The sequence below is a fragment of the Trachurus trachurus genome (assembly GCF_905171665.1).
Source record: "Trachurus trachurus genome assembly, chromosome: 3".
Taxonomy (NCBI): domain Eukaryota; kingdom Metazoa; phylum Chordata; class Actinopteri; order Carangiformes; family Carangidae; genus Trachurus; species Trachurus trachurus.
In genome coordinates this window covers 16,858,478-16,876,999 of record NC_139893.1, presented here as the reverse complement: position 1 = coordinate 16,876,999, position 18,522 = coordinate 16,858,478, and the positions used below count along the sequence as shown (strand labels likewise).

At 41.3% G+C, this 18,522-nt stretch overlaps 1 protein-coding gene across 1 annotated transcript in view; it reads left to right on the top strand.

Annotated features, from left to right (window-relative positions):
- The window catches only part of nfatc3a (nuclear factor of activated T cells 3a), a 62,040-nt gene that overhangs the window by 13,585 nt on the left and 29,933 nt on the right, over window positions 1–18,522 (top strand). The window contains exons 2-3 of the mRNA XM_084001024.1: window positions 6,815–7,997; window positions 12,500–12,662. Of these exons, the coding sequence (XP_083857150.1) occupies window positions 6,815–7,997; window positions 12,500–12,662 (1,346 nt within the window). The remainder of the gene's footprint in view (window positions 1–6,814; window positions 7,998–12,499; window positions 12,663–18,522) is intronic.

Genomic DNA, 18,522 nt, shown 5'->3' with positions numbered 1-18,522 from the left:
TTTCTTTTTAATCACTGTAATTTATTTAATGCATTAATCAAGGTGCACCCTCTTCATCACTGTCATGATAAAAATCTTAGTTCTTTTAGTCACAGCAGATTGCCACTTAGTTTTTAATGCCACTGCATTTTGCTGACCGACGCATTTAGGGCTGACCCAGCAATCGCGCACCCCCCCCACCCCCCCACCCCCCGGCCGCCGAAGCTTCGATTACCAAAATATGATAATCGGGTCAGCCCTAGACGCATTGTTACTTTACAAAAAAATGAGCCCTAAACACAAAAAGGAGCACTGGTGTCTGATCATCCATACTACCAAATACCATACCTTCAGGTGTTTGCACTTGGTTTCAGCAAAGAAAAAGTTGGATGTGTGCAGTGCACTCCTAACTTAAGCATAACAACTATTGCATATTTAACACAGGTGTTAAAAGCCAGAGTTCATTGGGACTGTAATATTTACAGAAACAAAATTGTATTCTGAGGGCAACTGACTTATCTAAATTGCTTTTGCTTAAAAAGCATTTAAAACAATGGTAATTAGCATCAAGCATTTAGATATTTTAGTTGTTTAAGACAGAATAAAAAATGTCAAACTGTTAATTATTCCTTTATCTTTTTTTGCATGCCGTTTATCCCATGAGGCCTATACTAACATGGCATTTTAGCATGGTTTTGCTGTGGTGTGTTGGTCAGCAGCTCTTCAGGAGAACTGAAAGAGGAGACTTGGCTGAACACAATGCCTTCTGTACAGGGGATGTAAGCAGAGCCTGTTCTAATCAACCTGCTTGCCCACGACAAAGGGAACCCTGGCTTAGGTTACCCTGTTGCTACAGCACCACATGGTGCAGAGGCAAGAGGGTAACTTAAGACAGTAATATGAATTGGGGTGTACATACACGCAGGTGAACACTCATCCACATAAAGGTACACTGGCATTTACCCTATATACAGTATGTGCTGAAAGACACAGGAAGGCACAGGCACAACCACAGGCACACAGGAACATACACACATTCAAACACCACCCACACTTATATACCCATACACATGCACACATACATATACACACGAAGAGGTAGGCAGAAAGATTGTGTTCGCAACAGCAGGAACCTACAGCAGCAGTGAGCCTGTCATCCTCTCTAGGAGAGAAAAATCCTTCTCTCCCTCAGTAGTAAACTGGGCTTTCTCAGAATGTGGGCCTGTGTGTCACTGCCGGTCACAGGACCCTGACACACTTTGTGTGCAGTGAGAGTAGGCGGGGTGGGGGGGGGACAAAGTCTCAACGGATAATCCCCCAAGCGAGAATCCCCAGGCAGTGTGATGGTCAGCCAGAGGCCAGTTGGGCTTTGTGTCGAGTAGCCAAGGTGAATGCCACCATCACCAGTGGGTCAGGCCGTTCCCTGTGGTCGCCTTGAGAACAGAACACACCGGTGTTGGTGGCGTGTCGCAAACATCCAACAATCCGCGGTTCACTGAAACATCTCCCAGTGAGGCAAAGCTATTATTAGCTTAGGTACAGCAAAGCCTCTTAGAGATCTTTATTTAACCGGATTGGCTGTCTGATGTATGGACACTTGAGGAGTGTCTGATGCTCCAGGCTTTCAGGAACAGTGGAAGGGCTTTGCAACCAAGGCCATTGATGAAACAACAGTACCACTACATCCTCTCCTCTCCTCTCCTCTCCTCTCCTCTCCTCTCCTCTCCTCTCCTCTCCTCTCCTCTCCTAAGGTGACTGTTGTTTGGCTCTGACAGGGGGGTTTCCCACCACCCACCCCATTCCCCACACTGGAGGGTTTTAGGTAGCAGGCTAATCTTATCTCAGGGCAAGGAGAGGGCTGTGGGCCAGGTAACATGGTCGCCCCCTGTCTGACCCTCATCTGTGCAACGCTGCCACTTAACACTCTCCGCTGTGTACTATTATGTGAACAACAAAGGTAGAAAAGATGACTGGAAGATTTAAAAAAACACTCATCGAAACTGATATGTAACAGAAAGACGGAGCTTTATGGCAAATTAAAGAATGTTCAATTTGAATTTGAGAATGTTAATAAATCTAACACCGCTGACACTGTTGCGCAACTAATCAGAGGAATTTCTCATCTGTTATCTGAGGAGACGAAGACGCATACAGTCCAGAGACAAGTCACTGCTCTTATTACTATCAGCGGGCCAACACAGATATCAATATAAAGGCCAAGAAGATTATAATATGCATATTTTTTGTTGTAAATTCTATCCAAATATAGCAATGAAACTGACTGAGGTAATTTAATTTCAATTAATTTATTCTTTGTTTCGAACAGATTAAAAAAAGACATAAAAAAACTCCACATGTGTTAGTTATATAGCATCCCAAAAAACAAACAAACCAATATTTCAATCAATAAATCATGTCATATCAGCAAAAACTGTGTCTCCTGCAGGTTCATACGGTATTTGTGGCCATGAGGTGCAAAATTCAAAGTGCACTGTCCCAAATGAACTGTCAATAATCAGGGGTCTCCCCATCCACATTAATTTCTAGACATTGCTGTTTTTTTTTATAACATTTGACTGTCTACTAGCCTATATCTAATAATTGATTTTTTTCTTGTTCTTCTGTTTTGTCTGTACTGTAAACAGACCATTGCCAAATTGGTAGCCACTTAATTAGTGTATCCTAATGAAGTTTGCTTCGGTTCAGACAGAACAGATTAACAATGGCTGACAACAGGTTTTTGCTGGATGAGAGGAGCTGCTTTAAATTTAAATTTCAAGCAATCATATCAGTTTTGGGCTACAAACTCTGAACTAGTTAATCTTGTCTTTTAAGGTAATTGAACAAAAGTTTCACCACATAAAAAAGGAAATAAAAACACTGCTGGATTTGCCAACATTAAAACAAATATCACTGCGACTTTCATTCAATTTGCACGCTCAGTTGTGTGTGTGATTAGCACCCAATTTACCACGGCAGCAGCTCATAACTCCGTCAGCACCTGGGATTGCTCTGCCTTGCTCTGAATTATCAGTGTTTACTATTATTTCGGTGTGAATCAGCAGAGCTAAAATTTGCTGACCAGGTTGTGTTTTTAGCTAAATGGAAAAACAGAAATGCAAACAGGAAAAAATACTTCAGCTAATGACATTATAAGTATTATATGTGACAGATCTGAATTCCTGCCAAATGCATGTAATCGAACCAAAGCAATAGCAACTGGTTCAAACTAGATGTGGCTGAAGTATTGGTGAATGACGGAGAGATAAGTATTACTGGTGCATGTATCTTAACTGCACATACTGTAGTCTGTTGATGCCACCACAGGACAAATCAATTGACTGAACCATACAAGCACAATTTCTGCCTTAGATACACAGTACATGGATAAAAACACAACCTGCACCAAGGAGGTTATGTTTTCATCCATGTCTGTTTGTTGAACATTCTTATGGCAGACCCAGATCATTTACTATGAATGTGAATGTTTTTTATCTGAATTTGGGTGTATGTCATTTGAAATTGGCTGTCACAAAACTTTATTCACTCCGCAAAGGGCAATTCTCTTTAACCTGTAAACTCCTCATTAATCCCTGCAGGTTCTACCTGCCACATGCTGTTGTTATTAACTCTGTGTTATTAGCTTCTGATGCTGACCTTTTGTGCTGACGTGCTCTTGAATCACATCAACTATTTTAACTTACTTCTTACTTAGATGTATGTTCAATGAAGCAGTATTGTCATCAACACTGGGGTCCAAAAGTCTGAGACCACTTGTGACTTTTTGCTTCCCAAATGAATTTGGACATTCAGTATTTTGAGTCAAATGTGGTAAACCACATTCTGGCTCCTCAGAAAAGTTTAACAGACCTATTTGGTATAAACTTGATGGTGGTGGTATTGTAAAGACGTGCTCACCTGGCTGCACCTCCTTCTGATTATGGTCCTTTGATACTGTATCTGTTCTGCCCTTGGGGTATACAGTATGTGCAAAAACAACTCACCAGGCAAGAGTGGGCTGAGGGCAGAGGAAGGCAGAAGAAAAAACTGTTCTTTTCTTCCCATTCTGCATCTCCCTTCATCCTTCTGTGGTAATTAAGTCAAATCTGATGGTTCGCCTGTCTCAGCCATTTCTAAAAGCAGTTCAATGAGGACAAGATGTTAACATGCACCGAGTGAAGTGAAGTGTTTTAAACCACTTACAGACTCTAATGACAGAAGATCACTGTTTCAATTCACTCAAGGCTTGGCCCTCACCTCACTCCTTTTTCCCCCCTCTGTAATTCAAAACATTTCCAACGTGTTTCTCTAAATCTGTTTTAGGATAAGGGCTATTAGACGGAAGAATTAATGGAGCATGGGAATTACTCCCCTTCTATGGTAAATTGTTTAATTGTGATTTATTTTTACGCCAAATAGAGTATTTTTATGTGTTATTAGTTGATAGACGAAGACAGAAAGAAGCCTGTGAACTAGATTTGCTGCATCATTGTTACAGCAGAGAGAACATTTTGAAATCCAGAAAAAACACCTTGAGAGAAATGCATGGCTCCATAAAAATTACAGGGGATGCTCTTTTCTGTGAGCACATTGGTGCAGTGTAGTCCATGGGAAGGGGGTGATGCTTTGAAAGTGCTTACAGTATGTATGCCTTCTCACTCAAGGTGTGAGTGTCTGTCCTTACTGCCCTGCCCTTTGTTCCATTCTCACTTTCTCTTGCCGCCTCTCTTCCTCCTTTCAGGCTACTGTATTTACCAATTCAGGCCGTTAGAGAGTGAGAAGATGCATAGCTTTTTCTAATCTTCACAGCCTCTTTCTCTCCCCCTCGCCTCTGTTGTCCTTCTCTTCCTCCCTGTCAGTCAGTCAGATGCTGTCGTCAGAGGATCCACTGCTGGGTCTTGTGACAAGCAGGCAGGGCCAGTGCGAAGCTGAGCAGCTATAAATAAAGAGCTTTCCGCTATTGCCTCTGTTGTTGCTGTTGGATATAGAGCGGGAGGGAAGAAGCATATTGTAGCAACACAGTGTATTCCCAAAACTATTTTACTTTTTATGAGCTTCCCAAATATGGGAATTTACATTGACTTATGGCTAAGTTATGGCCTAATTATCTATGTATGACTGTTTAATAAAGATTTAAATGTTGTAAATATAAATAAATATTAAAATATTCACTCTGTTTAGAAGCTAATAAAACAATCTCGTATGTGGTTGAAACAGTGGAGATGAAAGTGGTCTCACACTTCTGCCCCCACTGTACATTTTAGGAATATAGAGAAGTGTTTTGTAATGATTTCACAACGTTATCCTGTGCACGTTACTGTGGCTAGATGTTTAATGAATTCTTATTGGCCCATAGTTTTTGCCCCAGCCATTTTGCAATTTTCAGAATTTCTTTTTCTTTCTCAGTAAAGCAGAAGTTGAAATCATCAAATCTTCAAAGGTCAAAGATATGACACAAGTGGAAGGATGGTGTCACACCATCTCTGTGTCTTAGTGGAATATATAGGATGCTTTTGATTTTTTTTCTTCTTAATTCCATTTTAGTTAGGTGAATGTTATTGTAAAAAAAAGAAAAAAGAAAGTTATGAGTTCTGAATTGTGGCCTCTTTTATTTTTAGATCTAAATTGCTGATGCATTATTGAAACATTTTAAATCAATCAAAAAAAATCAGCTCGTGTTATAATATGGAAGTGTCTCTGTGTCTGAAATTAACTTCACATCTGAAACACAGGCGAGGTTGGTGGGGGGATTATTCCCAATGGGAGCAGCAGAGCATATCCAGTGGAAGTTTATCAATAACCTCTAATAGAGTAGTGCCAATGCAGACAATGGGCTTTTGTGTGTTTGTTTGTATGTGGGTGTGTGTGTGTGTGTTTGTGTGTGTACATGCTGCCTGTGCCGGATGACCTTTGGTATAAATAGCCTGCCGGCGCTAGCTGTGATGACAGCCGACAGCACGCACCGTTGTGTGAATTTGTTTCCTGAGTAGTGCTGTTCATCGGTTATCCCTCTTGGAACAATGCCTGTATGACTGCCTGCTACCCAGCAACACTCTGGCTTCTAATTTCCTGAAACTGGGCTCAGTAGCAAGTGCAAACTCAGGGCACAACCGCACACGGGTTTGTGACCAAATAATTCTTGCAGTTTTGGCATCTAGAGGCTCAAATGTAGTAGGGCAGCGTTGGCTGAAAACAAGGCAGAAGCAGGATGAAAATGTTACCAGTAGAAGGAATGTTGTATCAGCAGGGCTTAGGCAATGACCAATTACACATTTTCCCTCTGATCCATTTTAAAAATAATAGACAGTTTAATAGGACAAGAGGAGAGTCCAGACCGAAATATGCCTAAAATATGCCTTTGACATCATTGGTGGGTTTGGGGTTGGCATTTGGGCCTCATAATCATTGTGACTGCCCAAAGGACCAACACAAACTACTATTTTATAGAAATAGTGTCATTATTCCTTTCTCACTGTCTGCTTTTGTCTGCTATACATGTGAGTTAGTTTTATTACTGATGGATTTTGGTTGTATGCTTGCAGGTGTTGTCTCTTGATCTACATAAACCTTACACGTACACAACTGAGATATAGTCTTTTCAGTTGGGTCATTTTAACAGCTGCAGTGGTTACTTTTGTCCAAGGTGACTCTTGCTGTTTAATAATCTAATCAAGAAGTTAAAAAGCTTGGTGTGTTGATCAGAGATTTGTGTTATGAGTGTTTTTATGCTTCATGAGTGCGGTGAAGTTGAACAAGAAGACTTTAAGAAAACATAACAAAAACATATTCTCTGATTTTGCTGTATCTAAATCTTCCCTTTCTTTTCTTTTTGCAGATCTGGAGCCTGATGACAACACGTCGTTCTACATCCTAAATGTGGGCCAGCCCCAGGCTATGGTCACGAACCACCAGTCTATTGGCCTGCCTCGTCATGGCATGCAGTCTCACTCCCAGGTCATCAACACTTCCCCACGCCTTCAGTCACACAAACCAGGATCTGAGCCTCCAAGTTATGAGGCGCAAGACTCCAAGTATGGCACTTCCCCCCTGCTGCCCTCTGCTCCTGTGGAGGCACCCAAGGCCTTTGAGTGTCCCAGTATCCAGATCACCTCAATCTCCCCTAGCTGTCAGCAGGAGATGGATGCCAATGAGGAGGACCTTAGGGCCAACGGCCCTGATGGGGACTACCACGGTGACAGGCCTCTGTCCAGAGATCACCTGTATTTGCGGCTAGACCACTCATACCGGGACTCTTCCCTCAGCCCCAGCCCGTGCAGCAGTCTGTCCTCCAGGAGCTGGTTCTCTGACGCCTCCTCCTGTGAATCTTTCTCACACGTCTATGACGACGTTGACTCCGAGCTGAATGAAGCAGCCGCCCGGTTTACCCTGGGTTCCCCCCTTACTTCCCCAGGCTGTGCCTCCCCTCAAACTGGCGGTGGAGTTCTGGAAGAGCAGCCCCATTGGCAGCACCACCACCCCGCCTTTGTGCACCACTCTCACTCCGTCAGCCTGTCACCCAGACAGTCCCCTTGCCACTCGCCGCGCACCAGCGTCACCGACGAAAATTGGCTCAGTCCACGGCCGCCTTCTCGGCCGTCCTCACGTCCCACCTCACCCTGTGGGAAGAGACGTCACTCCAGCGCTGACATCTGCTATCCCGGCTCGTTGTCTCCACATCACTCGCCCACGCCCACGCCAGGACCTTCACCTAGGGGCAGCGTTACAGAGGACACCTGGGCTGGCAGTCCCTCTGTGGGCATGTCACCCTTCCAGTGCTGCCCATCCGAGGCAGACATCCCGTCCAAGACAAGGAAGACCTCACAGGACAGAACAGCTATGCAGTCTGGGAAAGGAGAGCTAGGGCTAGATGACCAAGGAAATATGTCACCTAATCTAGACTCTCCCTCAGATGAAGCCATGCACGGCCTGAAGAAGGACGGGCCTGGAGAACAGTTCCTCTCAGTGCCCTCCCACTTCTCATGGAATAAACCCAAGCCTGGTCATACACCTATATTCAGGTAAAGTCGCTCGTATTGAAAAAGAATATGCAGAAAAGGGTGGAAAACTTCTTCTTTTTCCCCAATTCAGTCTCATCTCGCAGATGCAGTCATCAAATCCAGCCAAAGCAAATGATTCATGCAGCTGTAGAAGACTCAGTGGGAGATGAAGTGCCTGGAAAATTCAAACTAATCTTTTCAAATGTCAGTGAGGACTATTTTCTCAACTGGCTGAAATAACTTTCTATTGCAGTTTGTTCTACTCCACTTCCTGTTTTGTATTTGAAAAAGACTTGGCGACAGTCATGTCTGCAATATTTGTGAGAAATAGAGTCTTGATTGGTGGCCACCTAAAGTTTGAAAGTGTTTTTTAGTTAGAAGCAAAAACAGAAGGTACTGTGGCGATGCCAGCATTATCAGTGTTTATGAATATTATTAAAGCAAAGCATATTATCAATCTTAAAAGCAATTAGTGGGCCAAGGCTAAACAATTGCCCACAGCAGTGAATGTTTTTATTGAGTGTTGTTAGCTGTCATAAAGATTGAAAACCCTTTTTGATCTAGGAGGGAAGTGCAGGGTGGTAAATTAGTATCAAATAATATTTTAGATGAATAATAGAGCAGCTGATGGAACTGCAGATCAATGTTCAGTAACAGGGAACTTTGAGCTTTGTATCAGCAGTATAAATCTGACATGGTTGCATTGTTGAGAAACAGGGTTAGTAAGTTCATGAGTGTGCAGAGGGAGTTACAGGGACGCACAGCCACACCAAGTCCTCCAAAGACACATACACATGCAAACACACAAGCACAATCTCCACATTAAAGAGTGATGGGGGCAATCAGAAACGCATAATGGAGATTTTTAGGAGAGGAGTCTGCTGTTGGTTCTCCAATGTGTGCAGGGCCTTGTTTGTGTGCACTGGCCCCTAGCACTGTAAATCAGCACAGGGCACATATGGCAAGGAGTGAACACACACATGCACACACATGTATAGACATAACACAAATGCTTGCTCACATAGACCTAACACTGTCCAGACAATAACATGGTCGGCTCTGATGAGTCACCATTTGGTGCTTGCATCCTTGCCTTGGTGTGTGAAATTTCATAAGAGAGCTGTGACAGAACAATGTCCATATTGTTGTAGAGTTACGTGCCACATCATGAAGAACCCTTGCTGAGACTAAACTGCTATTGCCCTTCCTCCACTAGTCACGCACACTGGCATGAAATATATTGTAGAGCCAGCTTTCCATTTCCACAGCAGGTGGGGTCAGCTCCTGTCTGCCATGAGACACACGATTGTGCACACATATTTGTCCTAATGTTTTTTTTAATAGATGTACTAGGTAGAATGAGTGAGATTTGGTCAGAGTGGATGGGATTATAAGAGAGTCTGCTAATGCATCAGGTATCATTCAGATTTTAATTGTAGTACTACTTTTATCGATAACGTTTAATTAGTTTAATTAATGCTTTGCTAATTTACTGTACTTTTTGTACGCTAGAGTGTGTACCATACGGACATATTGAGCCCTTAGCAGGAGGCTGTCCACTCAACTCCTGACCAGACCAACCATGTACTGCATGTCAGTTCCAACTCTCTCTCCCCATTTTCTTGTCTCTCTCACTGTAACTAGTCATAAAATAGCCCCAAACGCAATACAAAATAATGATAAAAAAAAAGCAGAATAACTTTTTAAAGGAACCTGCATACAGTAAGTATAAATTGTGTATGAGGCAACCAGGAAAGAATATGAATGGACCTTTAATTGAAAACTACAAAAAAAATAAAATAATGAAACCACATCGTTTGGCATACAATTACAGTATGTCACAAGAAAATGTGTTTTTTGTGACCTACAAATATGATAGGGGCACACATTCATGCAACATGTGTACCAGCAAAAATATTGCATTCATTGGATAGAAGTGATGCTGGTGGGATGATGAAGACCTTGGAGACGACCAGGTTGTGGGGTTGTGATTAGAGTAGGAGCCCATACTCAATGGTGTAGACATTTGAGAAAGGTAATGCTATGTCAGGACATAGGCCGCCACCGCCGCTGTGCTCCGTCACAAAGCTCACATTTCCTCTGTCCTCCTCCGGTTACCGTAGCAGCCATGCAAACCCACAGTTCCTGGGGTGGTTATGTCATGCCTGCTGGGAGGAAAACACAAGGGTGATGCCTCTGTTACACTGTGTCAGAGTGTTTGATCTCAGATAGAGCTACTCTCAGGTGGAAACCATATTGAAAATCAAACAGAGAAGGACTGAAATTGAAAGAAAGAGTATTTTGAGTGAATATAACACACTGTACTGTTACCTCCATCACAGAAATTGGCCCAGCACATAAAAGATAAGAGGAAAAAGGCTAAGTGACTGGATAACTTCATGACCGCTATATGTTGTCCATGTGCCTGTAATCATATGTAATTTCTCCAACCTGGCAAGTTAGTGTTTACCGTATGTATTACGTTTTGACCTCAAGTGGTTTTTTAGAGACATTTCTATGTCACATGTGGTAGGAGAATCAGCTCAGTTAGATTTCTAACCACAAAGCTTCATTGAAGTACACAAAACGTACATAGAATATCAGACACATGCCTTTTCATTCCAATGCAGCCTTTGGATTTAATGCCAGTCTGTAGGGCAGTTCATGAAGTTAATGGCTCCTCTGAAAGCCTGACTCATATGTGTTTAATTCAGTCTGATCAGATCGGTCTGCATGTACAGTAGCCAGCACTTGACAGGCATTTGGAAAGGATAAAATTAGGGGAGTCAGACATACTGGCTAAAACTTTACAAACTTTCCCTTGAATATTATTTGTACTGTCAAATATCTGTCAAGAGGTTTAGACTCAGTACGTTTGCATGCTAGGAGCCTGTAGTGTCTTGAGGAGAGCCAAATAAAAGCTTATGCCACCATGTGACAGGGTGCACAAAGAGCTTACAGTGGGTAATGCTGAGGCAGAGATCAGTGTGTAGCATAGAGTGAGTGTCTGCCTCATAGCTCATGAGACAGCACAGAGTCAGTTTCCTTTCTCAGGCCAAACTTGCACAGCAATAGACTCATGCACATGGACGAAGTGGGACTGCGCATGAATACATTGCCGCACATGCACAGTTTAATTTATGATTGTGTATACTTCTGTGCTAAAAAAACAGTGGCACTTTGCAACTGCTGTGAGACAAAACACCTGGATGACACACATAAAGCTCGTGCTGCTCTACAGTAGGCCTCTTGGATCATGAATAATGAACTGTGTACGCTATGAAGACGTTACAGAGGTTTACATTGTGGCCCGTTCTACTTTTGAAGTACTTTGGCAAGTTAAACATACAGTATATGCAAATATGGGCCATAGTAGTTCTACACAAATATTACAGAGCAAAATAAAAAAAAGAGACTTTTATAAAAGGAATAATGTCAGTCCAAAGATTATTTCGATAAAATAATTAAAAAATAGTTCTATTTTACTATGGGTGTATAATAAAAACAAAAATTTAGCAAACTGGGAGGATTGTATTAAAATATAATTAAACAAATTGTCATCAACATAATTTGTTGATGCTAATGGCTAATGTCAGTGTTTACAAAATGGCCTGGGGTAAACTGAAGTATTGCAGTGAGATGGAGAGACCCAGTTTCTCAGTGGAGAAGGCCATTGAGCGTTTTATTTTCAAGTGCAGCTGTTCAAATATGATTGTAGCCTGGACAGATAAAAAAAAAAGAAAAAGGCACTGAGGAAAAACACACAATGCTAGCCGCTGTGGTGCATTACACATAAAACATACACTAGTACAGTATGCAGTCACACCCACACCCGCAGTAATTTACTCATGGTCTGACACACTCTCATCTAACCACCCATTCACTGAAAACTCACAAAGAAAAGTCCCCCTTAGAATATGATTCACCCTTAAAGTTTTAAGTTGACCTATTACCAGTACAATGTCTAAGAAGAGGAATAATGTATGTGGGCATTCCAGTGATTCATTGTCTGTTGGGGCTAAGTACACTTTGCATTAGACCCCCATTTTGCACCTATTATCCTCTCTAACACCATGAAAAGTGGATACCATCATTTCAGCTTGTGAATGCTTTCAGTGTTTAAAATGAGTTGTTTTCATCGGCTGAGAAGTAGCTGGTTGTACTTGCGCTTGACCTTACACTGTGGTGTCGCAGGTTTAACTCATCTGTACAGAATAATTAAAAATATGGAAAATATGGAGGTGTATATGTAGTTTCATATGGAACTTTTTACTGTTAACACTGTTAAAATGTCCTTTCAACATCACTGATAAGATTATCTGCTGTTCTGGTCTGAAGTACAGGACAGATTGTTCAAAATTATGTAGATGCATATTTACCATAACCCCAAACATTTCCATCTCTATGAGTTTTTGAGCAGAATGCTGTATTTTATCACAGTTTCATAACCAAATTGTAATGTGCTCTTGCTCTTTGTGTGGCTGTGTGTGTGTGTGTGTGCTTGCTTGTGGTCTTCTCCTCAGGACCTCCTCACTGCCTCCCCTCGATTGGCTGCTTCCAAGCCAGTTTGGCCAATATGAATTGAAGATTGAGGTGCAACCCAAAGCCCACCACCGAGCGCACTATGAGACAGAAGGCAGTCGAGGAGCCGTCAAAGCATCATCCGGTGGCCACCCAATCGTCAAGGTAACACATATGGACATTTTGCTACACACTTTGGGTGCTGTGCTTACTGTTGCCTAGTCACTCAGTCCCTTTTACAGAACATAAACTTCTGTTTTTTTGCTCCATTAAACAAAGAGGATTACTAATATCTGTACCATACTGATGATGATTGAATTCCCCTACAAGGTCAGGATAGATTTACTGTGTGTCAACATAATGCTGGCAGAGCATCCGCTAAGTTAGACTATGTGCACTGAGCACTCATCATTTAGCTTCATCTGCCAAGATGTCGACTCTTGCAGCCTCCAGTGATGAAATTAAACACCAACGGAGGAGAATCAAGCTGGACCGTACCTGTTAGTTTAGTGTTCTAGCAGCTTCCTGAGCGTTTTCAGGAATGGCCCTCAATGTCCATGTGACTGAGATACTGAAAGTTTAAGTCACACTATGTAAACACATCACATTAGAAACAGGAATGTCAATTTGAGCTTTAAAAACCTGATGCAACACCTTGCTTTGAAGATTTCAATCATTTTGCCATCTCCATTCACAATAACTTCAGCATCATGGCTGTTACCAAGATTGATGACGCCTTGTCGGACAATACGTAAGCAATTGTACAGCTTTAGCTTAAACATCAGCTGGTTTTGAGCATTAGATTCAGGGTCTTATGTTGCATATTTGCATGTTTGGATTGTCATGTTGATCCTCACCCACAGTAAGACTGTCAGTCAAGCTGTTGATGCAGGAAGACAAGCAGGCAGACAAGAGAACTGTCACTAAAGCCGAGTCAGCTGCTCTGTCATTCGATAGCACCTGCGAGAGACTAGGTGAGCCCATGTAGAGCTACGGCTACTTTTCTCTCCGAGAGAGTTAGAGGAAGAGAGAGAGAGAGAGAGAGAGAGAGAGAGTGCAATAGCAGAAGATTTCAGTCTCATTAACATTTCAAGAGACCGGTGACAAGCTTCCTTTGTGTGTATGATTAAGGCAGGGCTTGAGACCAGCGCCGTGGAACCTCACAAAGGCTGCGTTCAGACTGACAGTTCGGCCAGCTGCCCAGTCAGCCCAATAGAATTGCCATGCACACTCCACTATCATTGTTACACCTTGCACATTGTATCTACTCTAAAGTTTGGAAAATTAAACAAAATAAAAAGACATTAGATTATATCTAAATGCATTACACTTTATTAGATCTGTCCTCAAATATAGAAAATGAATTGAAACCAGGGAAACATCTTTGTGTAATAACTGTTGTTGTTTTTATTATTGAGTGCAGGCAACATGTGTTGTCATGGCGTGGGACTGTAGCCCTGAAGTAGTTACGTCCTTGGGCTAATTCAGTTACAGCTCATTGTGCACAATACAACAAGGTATAACAATTAAATAAAATATTGAAACCCCAAATTTTCCGAAACAACAATGAAGCCCAAATTCTGCCAATTGTTGCTTTAGAAAACAGCCTCATGTCCTCATGCAGTCATGCAGGCCCCCTCCAGGCCAATTATTAACCATTTCAACCTCAGTTAGACCAAGATGCTATCCTGCCATATGTGACGATGCATAATTTAGCTGTCAGTTTTTTTCAGCCAGGCGTTTGCCATGCTTGCCCTCATTCCTCAACCCAGAGGGAATTGTTTGGTTATAGCAGTTTCTTTCAGGAGGTGGCTAGCAGAGTTTATATCTCAGGTCAGATGAGGCAATTTCAAAGTTGATTCAAAACCCAGCTGGAATCAGGTCTACAGTACCTACATGCCCTGCTCTGAGGCTCCCACTGTCACTGCGGTTAGTTTGCCTTTGGTCTGAAGACAGCAGACTTGGGTTAGTTTTCTCCAAACGTATTTCATATTTGTGTATTCCTTATTTTTTTATTTAATGAAATTTATTTTGATCTTATTATGGTTACATTTGCTTTGGTGGGTTATTGTCATACAACATATCCCTTGTATATTTAATTAAATTTTGCTAAAATGTGAAAGAAGTCAATATTTCTTTCATAAGCCTTCATTAGCTGTATAGTGAAACTCTTAGTGCTGAATATGAAAATCAGATGTATCACTGCTGCATTGCTCTGTGACAAACAGCAAAAGCTTGTCACGGACAGGGTGAGAGAAGCACACAACATTAGACAACATTTGCTTGTCATGAGCAGTGGTTTGCAGAGCTCTGCGCAGAGAGAAAGTGTGTGGGTGAATGGGTCTTATGAGAGAGCGAGGGAGGAGCACGTGAATTTGATTAGGAAGTGTATTTTTTAAATTATTTGTTTTATTGTAGAATACATGCTATATTTAATTAGAAGAAATACAGTATATATTCATTTATTATGCAAATGAGTCTACCTTTTCCTTCATCAACATTTTAATATTGAGATAGGCTAATGTAAATTGCTAATCCAGAATTTACTTCAGATTTTCTGTATATTGAACACAGTATCACTCACTTCTTGTATCTTTTATAGAATTTATGCACATTTATACCACAATAATTTTTGGGATATTCTTACATAAACACTGTCAACATAAAATTGACAGCTGAAGATAGATAGTATCAGCACAGGTCTAACAGTCTTTGTTTACTATACATACTCCACTATTGTTGGTCTTCCTACCCTCTTTTTGATCCATTGTGCAAAAAAAACTACCACATATAAAGGTCATTTGTTTTACCTTGTGATCTCATTATTGTTTTTTTTATAGTAACACATGTACACGCAGCATGCACGTTGTTAGTTAGATTTAATGCTAAAAAAAGGTGAAGTGGACAGGAGAAACTGTCAAAGTGAGCCACTGCTTTGACCTAGTATACATTGGATATAAGGTGGTTAGACCATTTGAAACCGTTAACAAGCTTGCACATATTACATTTCCCAGGTGCACTGTAGGTGTGAAGCAAGCCATTCCCAGGAGGCAGAATGACACACCAGCATGTGTAATTGCAGCTTCTCTGCCCCAGAGTTAGAATACCAACTTCAGTGATTTGAGTGACAACAGAGTGTAGCTATACTGGAAAAAACAAGAAGTGTGAGTTTTTGTTTCATAATTCTAGACATAAACAAGACTGTATACTTTGATTTATAGTACAGTGATGCTTAACGAACTGCCTTTGATTTTAATCCAGTGTCATTCGAGCTCTGCGGGTCCTTTTGTTCTCCTTGGGTCTTGACTCGGGTGGCGTGATGTCACCAGATGACGCCATAGCTGCCATCTGGACATACAGTAGAGATTACTTCCTTTTGTGTCCACGCTGCTTCCCAGATCAATGCACCACTGAGCTGCTGTGTCAACAGAAAAACAAGAGAATGTCATAGGAAGGAGGATGGTCTTTTACCTGATTGCATGTGGTAAACATCTAAAATGTATTGTTTTTAAGTGTGTATGAACAAGAATAATAGGTCATTGAGTTCTCTTCTCCTTGGTGTGTTAATGCAAAAAATCTTCCAGCCTTGCATTTTTCATCAGGCCTGGGACCTTGGGACACTATTTGTATCAGGAAGGGTCAGGGCATTGTCTGTTGTTGTTTTTGAATACTTTTGATGTCTGGATCTGGTCTTTTTTGAGTCTGTAAACTAGGATTTCTTGCACTTGGTTTTTGGGACATTCTGATAATCAAGTCAGAGCAAGTGGAGCCACCAGCAGCAGGGAATAAAGTATACTGGCATTTTACCCAGAGTTATGACTTACAGTAGCAAGAACAATGCTGCGTAGATATGTCACCTTACAGGCAATGAAATGCATGCAAATATTTCTTTCACTATCGTTTCAGAGTTATCTTTGGGTGGGAGCCGCAACAGGTGTTTCAGTCAACAGGCAAACTATGAGGCTACTGTAATAGGACTTTTTGACATCCATTGAAATCTTTTTTGTTTTGTTTTTTTGTTTTTTAATTAAGAAGCTCATATTAAAAGTATATTTTAATCTGTAAAGTAGAGAAATTGAACCACTGAATTAGCTATAAGATACAAAACCAAACAGAATTTACTGTGACTGGTATTCAACAACATTTTTGTCTCAGGGTTTTCTATCATTCCAACTGTTATACACACAAGTGCACAAACACCTTCAGATGAATAACAATCAATTGCAATTGATTAATTAATTCATACTGCATGTTACAAGTGTGTGTGTGCTTTTTCCCTTTAGATGTAAAATAAGGAAAATGTCTACAGCATCTCTCAACATGTGACTCCCATCCAAAGGTTATTCAGGATGTTGTAGGATAACTATTTCCTCAAAGAGAATGGTTGTGTTAATTTTTTCAGCGTGTCTGCGTAGAATTTAATGGCTCGGTTGAAGAGCAGTTTTAAACCAGTGATTTCTAACCATGCGGTTTTGGGCCCCAGACACAGGATGTAGAAGCTGTACAGGAGTGTAGCCACAGAAAATATGAAGCAAATAAACCACTGGGGAAAGCTTGTTGTGGAGCTATTGTAGCATCAGAATTATTCAAATGTAGTTTAATGAGCTTATTATCATACTTCAGCTTGCTGATGTCGTGAGCCGGTGTTCTGTGTACACTCTGCCACTTGTACTTTATCATTTTGCGACCTTGTGACCAATGAAGTGCGCTGCAACCAATAGAGTGCATTAGGAACTAGACAGGCCTTTGCATTTTATGTCATATTAATTTGTGCTCTGACAACACAAGTACCTCTCACTGGCTTCAAATATAACATGAGACTGCAGTGTGTTGGGAGTTTGTCAGCAGCTAATACTAATAAGAAAGACATGTCATCTAAAGAGAGACGTGGTGTCATATAGCATTGACTGGCAATGGTCAAAACAGTCAGCTCCTTATCTGTCTGTACTTACGGTAGCCAGACAAACAAAGGCCACAAAGCGTGACAGTGTTTACACTGAAGTGTTTTGACAGACACGATTCATAGCAGCGGCTTCTTTGAGGAATGCTGTGTATTTCTATGCAAAGACAGATACACTGGGCTAATGATATTGTTAACTAATCTCAGTGTAGCTTTGCAGAAGTCCATCTTTCAACAGTGTTTGTGGGGCAGTAATGTTTTTTTTCACGTGTTAAGCTAAAAAAAAAAGGAACACCTTAAAAATAAATCCAGCCACTCCTAATGTACTGCTGGAGGTGTGTTTTAACTTTTTGATGGTTGAAAGAAACAGATTGTATGTAGAATGAAGTATGTTCATGATACAATAGTGTGTTTTTATGCGATATACATTTTACAGACTTGAAAGGAATGTGGTTTTGTGTGTTAGGAACATTATTGAGATTATTTGGAATTTGTGCAAGATCCAGTTGCTTCTTAATATGTTGCAATATTGTTGACCACTTGACTTTTTAAAACTAATAATTGTACATTGCAGGATGGCTACGTTTGTGCCTGGCTGACTAGCTGTTTTTGTCATTCCTCAGGGGCTAGCTGCAGACCATAATTGAACACCTGTTGCTAGGAGACATATAAGTCCAAAGCCTCTGGCTGGCTGAGGTATCCTTGTGCGTATTTAACCAGCTTAATTGAGTGCTGCTGCACCCACACAAATATAAGGAGCCCCTCTGGTATTACCTGCTGGGCTACGGACAGGGACACGCAGGCACAACGGAGAAAGGCTAGCCGATACACTACACAGAACACAAACAAAATGTCTGTGTCATTATTACAAGTCTGAAAAACAAACACAGTTGGAAAAAATATTAGGCCCATCTTTAAACCTGTTGCCACAGTTAATAAATCTAAATGAAGCTGTGGTGTCTGGTGACAAGGATGTGAAAGAGAATACGACAGAAGCCGGCCAAGACGGCCTAATATTTCCACCAGCTTGGATGCATTAAATGATTTTGATCCCAGAGCTTAAATGCATGGCCATGACCTAATTACTGTCTCTCTCTGTCTCTGTCATTCACTCTCAAATTTTCA